Genomic DNA, 10,483 nt, shown 5'->3' on the forward strand with positions numbered 1-10,483 from the left:
TGAGCCACCCAGGCGCCCGAACATCCTAAATTTTTAAAAAAGGTTAAAAGAAATATTTAATTGTAAATATATCAGAGGGATGTGGATGCCAAGGAATCTAGAGAGGCTAGGTTTCAGGGGAAGAACCACTGCCCAGAGAGCAGAGGCCAGCAAGTGCCCCCCAGAAGCATATCCTTGAGCTGGGTGTCCTGTGGGTAAGGCATTCTCTGCCAAAGAGAAGCCAGCTGGGGCTGACGCCTGTGTGGGCTGGCAAAACGAACCAGAACCTGGAGGTGCTCGAAAAATGGCAGGTTTTCTCCCATGGGATTTTGCTTAGTGCTTGGCTGGTGTTGCAGGGTGGGTGGGGGTGGAAAGGCAGAGTGAAATCTGTGGTCTCTCCATGCTTGGAAATCAGAGTCCTGCTAGAACTCAGGGCTGGCAATAAAAACAAGGCAGCTCAAGACATGAATAAAGTTCAAGACTGGGCGCCTGGGTGGCTCAGTTGGTTAAGCAACTGCCTTCGGCTCAGGTCATGATCCCGGAGTCCTGGGATCGAGTCCCACATCAGGCTCTCAGCTCAGCGGGAAGACTGCTTCTCCCTCTGACCCTCTCCCCTCTCATGCTGTTTCTCTGTCTTTCTCTCTTTCTCTTATAAATAAATAAGTAAGTAAGTTAGTAAGTAAGTTCAAGACCTGAAAACTAGAGGTGACCCAAAGCTCAAGTGGAAACCCAGTCTGATCAGCCGGCCAAGTCCGTCATCCAGGCCAGCCAATACAGGAAGGAGTGTCCTCTTGCTGGGGGCGGGCAAGTGGGCCTGGCTTCTCAATGTTCAAACACATGTTTGGAATGCAAAAACAATTCTGAAATGTAAAGGAGGAAAATGTACTCTATAATCAAGAGGAGAAGAAAACAGCCAATAGAAGCAGACCTACAGGGGCCCCAGATGTTGAAACTAGAGGTCAAGGACTATTACGTCACTGCTCTACATCTGTTAAAGAATAAAGACAGTGGGGCAGAGGGACGAAGGAATGGAGGATTTCAATAGAGAAACAAGCTCTACAAACACAAGTGGAAACTTTAGAACTAAAAAATACCTAAAGAATATATTGGCTACGGGGCACCTGGGTGGCTCAGTCGGTTAAGCATCCGCCTTCAGCTCAGGTGGTGATCCCAGGGTCCTGGAATCAAGTCCCATGTTGGGCTCTCTGCTCAGTGGGCCTGCTTCTCCCTTTCCCTCTGCCTGCCTCTCTGCCTACTTGTGCTGTCAAATAAATAAAATCTTTTTAAAAAATTATATATTGGATAGCTTAAGAGCACACAAAGCACCACCAAAAAACAAAAACAAAAACAAAAAACCACAAAACAAAAAAACAGGACTAATAAAATCCAAAGACATGTCAAAATTATCCAAACTGGAAGCACAAAGAAAAAAAAAATAGAAAAACATAAAACAAAACCAAACCCCCAGAGTATCAGAGACCTTTGGGGTCAGATAAGATGGTCCTACACATAGATAACTGGAGTCCTGAGGGCAGGGGGAAGCTCGGAAAAACACACTCGAGGAGCTAATAGCAGGAAATCTTCCAAAGCTGATGAAAGACACCAACCCACAGATCTAAGGAGCTCAGCAGATTGCCCTGCAGGATAAATACAAAGAAAACCACACATCATAGCCAAATGACTTACACACACAGTCTTACAAGCAGCCAGACAAAAAGGTACAGGACTTTGAAGTGAACAACGATGACAATTCACCTCACATCACAATCAACCGAATGACATCTTTAAAATGCTCGAGAGCAAAAAACCCAAAACACACCCCACAAAAAACCAAGTCCACCTGCCAACCTAAAACACCCATCCCAACAAAACACCCATTGTTAACGCAGACTAAATATTCTCAGGCAACCAAAACTTGTGAGACTCTGCTGCCCAAAAACCCACACTACAGAAACCACTAAAGGCAGTTCTTCAGGCTGAAAGGAGAGGACACGAGACGGAATCCCTGGCGGGCAAGAAGCCAGGAAGAGCACTTGGAGTCAGCACACACACGTGTGTGTATAGAACACACACACACAGAAGTGTATTCACAATTACGTAACAAATGTAACAGGGAACTGTGGGCTTATAACATTCGTCAGAAATAAAAGAAATGGCAAAAATAGCACAGAAGTGGGGTCAGTGGAAACAGGAAATATCTGTGTGCACGCCAACACGCATCCGCACGTCCCTATTTTTGCATTTATCCATCTGCTTCTATATTAGGAGCCACAGTTTGAGCCCACCCCTCTGGCTCTAATCCAACACCCCGGGGCTCAAGCCGGTCTCCTTTCTCGGGCTTGAGCTTACAGCTGGGTTTTCTGTGCTTCTCTCTTTCAGTCTTGGGTGTATGTGCTCACCCGCAGTCACAGCCCACCCGCCCCCCAAGCGAGCCTTCACAGGGCTGCAATGCTGGGCGCGGGCTTTCTGAGGCCCTGCTACAAAGCACGGCCTGGTGGCACGTGGACCCTCGGCTCATGCCCGTTTTACTGAGCTTTTCAAAAGGCTGCTCTGTCAGCCCTTTGCATTGTGTGTCGGTTTGGAAAGTGTCATTGCTAAACCCTCTTGCCCTGGCAAATTGTTTTCTTCCCGCTGGCAGACCCCAAGGACCATCGTCATCTTTGAAACAGAGTCGTTTTACTAGGAGACACCTTGTAGGTGGCTATTCTCTCTGTTTCTTAGGTGCCCATTCAGTGTGGAGGTTTGGGGTTTTCCCTCCATCTGGAGGAAACACTAGCTCCGATTTGCTTCTTCAAAGGCCCTGATAGCGTGGAGTTCCTCCGTGGCCCCTTGTGCTTCCTCTCTTTTCTTGTTCCGCTTCTGTGCCCTTCCAGGAATCTTTCTTGGGAGTCCTGGGCACCCTGCAGAATATTCCCCGTTTCTAAAGTCATCTTCCCCTTCCTACATTTCCTTCCTGAATTCAAGCTGTTTCCGCTTCTGGTTTTTGCCCATTTCGGTCTTTAGTTTTTGAATTTCTGATCCAAGATGATTTTCACAAAAGTCTTCGAATGCTATTGGGAGCCATTCTCGCCGTCTTCTTCAGCTTCGAAATTACCTACCCAGGGAGGCTGGGAGTCCCCTGGTCAAACTCCCTGGTCTGTAGTGTGCAAGGCCAAGGTCTGGTTTTGTTAAGAATTCACTCCCTTTGGGGCGCCTGGGTGGCTCAGTTGGTTAAGCGACTGCCTTCGGCTCAGGTCATGATCCTGGAGTCCCGGGATCAAGTCCCACATCGGGCTCCCTGCTCGGCGGGGAGTCTGCTTCTCCCTCTGACCCTCCCCCCTCTCATGTGCTTTCTCTCTCTCATTCTCGCTCTCTCAAATAAATAAATAAAATCTTAAAAAAAAAAAAAAAAAGAATTCACTCCCTTTGCTTCTGGCCACATCAACCACTCAAAGACCCCTTACAGGGGCACTAGTCCCACCAGGGGGGCTCCCCCCCAACATGACCTCACCTAACCCTCATCACCTCCAAAGACCCTGTCCCTAACACCGTCCCACCCCACTGGGGTTAGGTTGTCAGTGTATGAACGTTGGGGGAACACATGCAGTCCGCAGCATCCACCAGGGAGATCTCTTTTCCTCTGTGCTGCATTCAAGGCAACTGGTGAGGCTGTCCCGGGGCTCCCCACTTTGTCAGGTGCACTGGAGACCCAAGCATCCAGCTGCAGCTGCCCACCCCCCCATTTCTCCTGGAAGAACAAGCCACTTCGTTAGGGTTTCTAATGTGTTTGTGTGAAGCCAGGCCCAAGGGGACCTGTCCCTTACCTGTCCTTCGCTCTCATCTTGACTAGGTTAACAGCAGTGTCTCCAGACCCCAAACACAACCAAGCCCCGCTCCAACACTGACCAGAGTTCTCGGTTCTCTTGTTCTGACCGTCCATGTCTCTTGAGCAAGGGGTCACCCCCTGAGCCTGCCCCTCCCAGGGACGTAAGCATCTCTGCTGCCATTGCTGCTTCAGTCAAGCCTCTTGGAAACACCGGACACCACACTCAGGAGTGCTTTCATTTTCCTTTATTTTTTTAAAAAAGCCCCTAAACTCTATGGCTTCCAGGAAGCATCAGAGAAACCGAAGTGCCATTTCTGTACACCGTGTAAAGCAAGACCTAGACACACACACCGCTGCCAGGCCTTCCCCGGCTGCTCCACCCTGAGGCAGCGTGGGCCCTCCGGGGGGGCCCAGGAGGACCACACTCCCACCAGGGCTGCCCGGCCCTGGACGCGCCTGCAGGGCTGGGACAGGGCTTTAAGGCGCTTGTCTCCTGCTGGCCCGCCGGCGGCGTGGAGCACAGACACGAGAAGCCCACGCACACCCGGGCACAGACCGCGGCCCGAGTGCCAAGCAGGAGGCCGCCCCCGGGGCTCCGGGACCCTGGACACAGCTCCACGAGCAGGTGTGGCAGGAAACCCTGCGGGGCTGTGCCCGCCGGCCCAGGCTTTGGTGCAGTGTTTTGGTTTGGGGGGCCTCCCCCACCCCGTCTTCCCCCATGGTGCAGGGAGGCCCGGGGCAGGCTCGCCCCGGCAGCAACGCCCACAGCACCCCCTCGAGAAAACGGCCTTTGGATCGAGGGAGACAAGCTGGACTTTATGAGACTAACGGGACGGGCGGCCGACTACTCACTTCAGCAGGCGGGCGGGAGGGGCGCAGGGCAGGGTGGCCACTGTTTCTCTTCTCCTTGTTCGAAATAGTTAATGCTCTTGGAGGGGAGGACCAGACACGGGCGTAGAAATTTCGCAAAGTCTCATGTGAAGGAAGTGACCCCGCGTGGGGGGCGGGCAGCCGCGGCTGGCCCTGCAGTCTGTCCTGGCTGTGAGCCACGTGGCCGGGGCCAGGCTCGCCGGGGGGGCTGCGGTAGGAGGGTCCAGGGCGCCCGGGCCCAGCATCACTTGTGACGCTGCACTGCTTTTCTCTTCCTTCTCTTGAAAAAACAGCAGCACCTGCACAGGGTGGGCGAGGGAACACGGACATGGGGCCGGTGGTGGGGACGGGGCCCACGGTGTCCCCACGCCCGGCTGCTGCCCGGGGCCTTACTTGGTGTCATCGGCCACCTCCACTTCCGCGGGCGCCGTGATGGGAGCATTGGAGTGCCCGGCAGTGGGGTCGTCCGCGTTCAGCTCCCCATTGGTGGAGTTCAGCGCCTGGGTTGGGGGAGGCAGCAGGGGGGTCAGGTGGGCCCTGCCCCACCGCCCCCATGGTTGGGGTCCTTGGCCCAGCCCCTCACCTGGTTTTTGCTGTGTAGCTGGGCTTTGTCCCGAGGCTGAGGCTGCGAGGGCAGGTCGGAGTGGACCGTGCCGATGGGCGTCGGCTGCAGGGGGCAGGACGCAGCGCTGAGGCCGGGCAGCCTACTCCCACCCACCATGCACCTGGGGTCCCATGGGCATGGAGCACCAAGGCTCCCGGCCCCACATCCTGGGGCCTCACCCACTGCAGGAACCAGGGCTCTAGCGGTCCGGGGACCCCCACGTACCAGGGGCTTCCCCGCCCAGTCGTACTCATAGTCGAACACGAAGCCGCTGCGGTCGAAGAGGTCGGTAAAGAGCTTGCGCAGGTAGTCGTAGTCCGGCTTCTCGAAGAAGTCCAGGCGCCGCACGTAGCGCAGGTAGGTGGCCATCTCCTCTGTGGAGAGCCAGCAGGGGCACACGAGTCAGTGGGGCCCGGGGGCGGGGGGTCAGTGGGGCCCGGGGCCGTAGGGCTGGGGCGCCCCTCACCTGGGAAGCTCTCGCAGAGCACCTCAATGGGCGTGGCCCGCTTGGTGTCCCCGATCTTCTGATAGCGTTCCTTGAGTGTGTCGGCCTGTGGGGAGAGCGGTCAGCCGACACCGACCCACAGGGCCCCCCGCCCGCACCCCCGGCCCCGCGCCCACCTTGAGCCCCTGCCAGGGCAGGCTGCCACGCAGGAAGTACATAAACATGTGGCCCAGCGCCTCCAGGTCGTCGCGGCGGCTCTGCTCTGCGGGGGGAGAGCAGGTCAGCGCGGCCCGCGCGCCCCCCCGCCCGGCCCGCGCGCGGCTCACCCTTGCCCAGGTGCGTGTTGATGCTCATGTAGCGCGCTGTGCCCGTCAGGCTCTTGTGCTCCCGGTAGGGGATGTGCTTCTTGGTCTCGGGGTCGATGTACTCCTTGGCCAGGCCGAAGTCGATGATGTGGATGGCATGCTGTCGCTTGGTGCCCGGCCGCCCCACCAGGAAGTTCTCGGGCTTCACGTCGCGGTAGATGAGGCTCTTGGTGTGCACGTACTCCATGCGCGTGATCTGTGGTGGGCAGGGGGCTCAGGGCTGTCCCCTCGGCCCGCCCGCCCCTCCCCTGCCCCCCGCCCCTCCCCAGCACCCCCAGCCGTACCAGCTGGATGGCGATCATGAGCACCGTCTTGAGCGTGAACGTGCGGTCACACAGGTCAAACAGGTCCTCCAGGCTAGGCCCCAGCAGCTCCAGCACCATGGCATTGTACTTCCCACACGGGCCGAAGTAGTAGACCTGAGGGATGCCCTCTGCAGGGGCGACACACAGACTCGTGTGGGACCTGGTGGCACCCTCGCGGCCCCCACTGCGCCCCCACTGCGCGGGGCCCAGGTACCTGCGGCGCTGAGCTGCTTGTAGAAACGGTACTCCAGGTGCAGTTGAGGCGCCCGGGACTTGATGGGCTCCTGGGAAGGGCAGGTGGACACGTGGTCAGGGGACCCACCGTGCGTGCACCCCGCCCCCCAGGAGACCCACCGGGCCAGTCTGAGCTCAGGACCCCTGAGGCCCCACTGGGCGGTGGGAGGGAAGGCCTGAACTCACCAGTTTAATAGCTACGTATTCATTTGTATAGAGATTCTTCCCTGTGGGAGAGAGGTGCGTCAGCACGGCAGGGCCCCCGGCACGGGGGAGACCCCACCTGACCCACGCCTCCAGGGCCACCTCCTGTTCCCTAGCAGACCCCCTTGAGCCCGGCCATGGCCCCTGAGTGACAAGAATGCCTACAAAGCCCCCTGCCCCGCCGCAGGTGGCCCCCATCTGCCCCACACCCTCATCCTCCAGCCCCCCTGCAGCCAGCCCTGCCCCCCCCCCAGGCCCGCCCAGTCAAGGAGGCTGCTCCCAACTCCTCCCTAGGGGATCCTTCCCGCCAGTACACCAACTCGTGCCGATTTCTCCCATCTAAAAGAGAGAAAACAGACCCACGATGACCCCGAGGCCCCTCTTCAGCTCCCACAGCGCAGCAGCAGAGGCTGGTGTTCCCCTCCGCCTACGTCATCTGGCCTGCAGCAGCCCTTCCTGGCTCCCCGGGACACCCCCCGCCCCTTCTCTCCGGTAACTCTATACTCCAGCACCTGCTCTGCCTCTACCTAGTACCATCCCCAGAGCAGTCCACACCCCCTGCCCCTGGCTCATCTCCTCCTGTCTGACCCACCAGCAGACCCCGACCCCGTGGAGCACGGCCCCGTGGCAAGAAGCCACATGGAGAGGCCTGTCCAGGTCCTGTCTTGCGATGACTCACCCAAGGCGCTCCACACCGGCCATCAGCGTGGGGAGCTCCCTTGTGGTGCAGAAAGGGAACAGGCCTCAGGGCCCTGCCCCTTGCTGGAACCTGTGGCCCACTGAGACACTGCTCAGTGGCACCTGGTGGGCAGAGAGCCCCTGGCTGGCTTCCCAGGGCACCAGAGCTCACCACACCTGGGGCCAGGAATCTGTGTGCCTCACAGGGGAGAGCGAGCCGGGGCAGGGTCTTCCCAGGCCCATCGCTGACCAGCAGGACCTCCAGGAACCCACACAGAAAGAGCCCACACGCCCAACCTCAGAGAACTGAAAACACACGAGTTCCGGAACCTGCCGCAGCCCAGACTTCACCTGCGAGAGCCCCACAGACGGGACTTATGGTGAGACGGCCCCAGCCCCGTGGCTCAGGGCTTCTGAGGGGGGTCTCCGTGCCGTGTGTGTGGACACGCAGCACCCACGTGGCTTTGCGGTCCGGTGACCTGCTGCGTAACAGAGGGCTGCCCTAGCCCCTCAAGCCCAAGCGCTTGCCCCTGCCCCCCAACCCTCTGGACAGCTGTGTCCCCGTCTCCAGTAGAGATCCTGGCCCACGGCCTCGGCCTGGCCTCACGGGACCCCAAGGGCCATGAATGTGGCTCCACATGGGGCACCTGGTCCTCCAAGATGCCACACGGTCTGCCCCGCTGGCCTCAGGCAGGCTCCACTGTGGGAAGAGGCCTCCAACGCGGCGGCGGCCACCCCGCTGCGTACCACCCCGCAGGCGGAGGCCGGGGCGCCCCGCGCCTGTGAGCCCCTCCCCCCCGTCACCACCCCATCCCGGGCGGGCGCGCTCGCAGCTGTCTGTGTGGCTGCAGCGCGGGCGGGGGCGGGGCGACTGCGGCGCGGCCTCGGCCACCCCGGGGCCTCGGTTCCCAGGGGCGGCGCTCCCCCAGCACGCCGCGTGCCGAGGGGTCCCCGCAGGCCTGCGGAGAAGCGGGGGGCACAGCTGAACTCCAGCCGCCCGGCCACCACGCGCAAGCGCGTTTCTCGCAGAGGCTTTCGTCCGCGGCGGCAGCGCGTGCACATCCTGCTACGTAGCCACGCATTCCACGGGCCCGTGGCGGGGCTGGGCGTGCGGACCCAGGCAGTGTGTCTCCACTTCTCTTTCCCAGCCGTTGCTCGAACAAAACAGTCCTTCCCGACTGCACCTCGAGAGGCTGCCGCGGCGGCTGCGCACCCGCGACCCCCGACGGTGCGGTCCGGAGGAGCCCGGCTCGCCTCCCCCGCAGCCTGCGTTCTCCCCGCCCCCGCCTCTCGCCGCGGTCCGGGAGGGGCGGGCCGAGGGGCCCCGCCTTCCCGCAGACAACGGACGCTCAGCAGCAGGGCAGGAAAGCTCTCCTGAAGCCCTGCTGCCTGGGCTTTGATAGAAAACAGGTTTTGCCTCTTGGGTTTTTCCTTCAACATCTCACGATGTACGTTTCAAACATAAAAAAATGGAAAACCCCTGCGGGGAAGACCCACATGCTCACCCCCTACATGACAGCAGCAGAAACAACCTGCTCTTCGTTCCACTGTCTCTGTGCACCTGTCACCCACTCAGCTCCCTTATTCTCTAAAGATTTTATTTATTTAATTGACAGGGAGAGGGAGAGGGAACACAAGCAGGGGGAGCGGGAGAGGGAGAAGCAGGCTCCCTGCAGAGCCGCGAGCCCGACGCGGGGCTCGATCCCAGGACCCCGGGGCCACGACCTGAGCCGAAGGCAGACGCCTCGCCGACGGAGCCCCCCAGGTGCCCCTCATCTCCCTTATTTTTAACAAAATCAGAGCATTTCAAAGCAGCAGACATCAGCACCCTCCATATCCTACCAGTGAAGAGCACAGACTAGGTTCAGTAGGACCCGCGGCTGAGGGGGACACTGACCCGTGAAGTGCGCACACGTGAAGCGCCCCATGCGATGAGCACGTCGCCAGCACAGAGTCGGGCCCGGCCCCACCTTCACGGCCCGAGACGCATCCACCGAGGGGCACCGTCCGGCACAGAATCCGGCCCGGGCCCCTCCTTCCCGGCTCTTTCCAACGGCGCTGCGCACCGGAGGTTTGTCCCCGCTGCAGCAGGCCCGCCGCCGGCCCGGGGTCCTTACGCGCTACGCGGAGGTGTTAGGATGCGGACTTCCTACCGGCCCGCGGGCCCGCTCCGCCAAGTGTGCCCCTCGTGCTGCAAACATGGAGTGGGACTCACGTGGCTGCCCTCCCTCGTGGCCGATGAGGCGGTGTGCCTTCTGAGCTCCCTGGCGATTCATCGGTCTGCTTTCGTGAAGTCTCTCTTCACATCTCTTGCCTGTTTTTAGTGTTTTTTTAAAGTCATCTCTACAGCTGACGTGGGGCTCAAACTCTCAGCCCCGAGGTCAAGAGTCACACGGTCCTCCGATGGAGCCGGCCGCCCGCCCCTCTCGTGCCCGTTTTTAATTGGAGTGTCTTTTTATTACTGAGCTGTCCTTCCACGGGCGCAAACACCAGGGCTTTGTCACATGGTGCTCTCTGAGCACTGCCCATCTGTGGCTTGCCTGTCCACGCTCCTAACAAGGTTTTCTCATAAATACATGGGTGTTTTTTTTTAAGGTTTATTTATTTCATAGAGAGAAAGAGAGCGCGCGCGCGTGCGTGTGAGTGGGGGAAGGGGCCGGAGAGAATCTCCAGCAGACTCCCCGCGGAGCATAGAGCCCCACGTGGGGCTCGATCCCACGACCCATGAGGTCACGACCTGAGCCGAAACCAAGAGTCGGACACTCAGCCAACTGAGCCACCCAGGCGCCCCTCATAAAAGATGTTTTAAACTCTGATGATTCTAACTGATCCTTTACGGTAACTGATAACTTTATTGTGTCTTGTTGAAGAAACTCTGACGTTCTGACTGCCCGTGGGAGTTGTGGGAGAGCCGGAGTCCTTGAAGGCCAGCGTGAGTTGAGGAAGAGCCGAAGTCCTTGAAGGCAAGCGTGGGTTGAGGGAGAGCCGAAGTCC

The 10,483-nt window shown here is 59.1% G+C and overlaps 1 protein-coding gene across 3 annotated transcripts in view; it reads right to left on the bottom strand.

Annotated features, from left to right (window-relative positions):
• Positions 1-4,013: 4,013 nt before the first annotated feature.
• Positions 4,014-10,483, bottom strand: part of CSNK1G2 (casein kinase 1 gamma 2) — a 25,656-nt gene continuing 19,186 nt past the window's right edge. Inside the window, exons 3-12 of one of the 3 annotated variants that reach the window (XR_004677734.1) lie at positions 6,794-6,834; positions 6,588-6,657; positions 6,353-6,501; positions 6,030-6,264; positions 5,880-5,965; positions 5,725-5,809; positions 5,509-5,632; positions 5,238-5,321; positions 5,048-5,154; positions 4,014-4,953 (exon numbers count right to left, since the gene is read on the bottom strand). Coding sequence is in view for 2 of the 3 variants with exons in the window: in XM_034996395.1 (XP_034852286.1) it covers positions 4,899-4,953; positions 5,048-5,154; positions 5,238-5,321; positions 5,484-5,632; positions 5,725-5,809; positions 5,880-5,965; positions 6,030-6,264; positions 6,353-6,501; positions 6,588-6,657; positions 6,794-6,834 (1,061 nt within the window). In the remaining variant the exon portion in view is untranslated. Of the gene's footprint in view, positions 4,954-5,047; positions 5,155-5,237; positions 5,322-5,483; positions 5,633-5,724; positions 5,810-5,879; positions 5,966-6,029; positions 6,265-6,352; positions 6,502-6,587; positions 6,658-6,793; positions 6,835-10,483 lie in introns of all 3 variants that reach the window. The other 2 variants (XM_034996395.1, XM_034996396.1) reach the window with 2 other exon arrangements.

The sequence above is a fragment of the Mirounga leonina genome, unplaced genomic scaffold (assembly GCF_011800145.1).
Source record: "Mirounga leonina isolate KUSES-001 unplaced genomic scaffold, KU_Mleo_1.0 Mir_94, whole genome shotgun sequence".
Lineage (NCBI taxonomy): Eukaryota > Metazoa > Chordata > Mammalia > Carnivora > Phocidae > Mirounga > Mirounga leonina.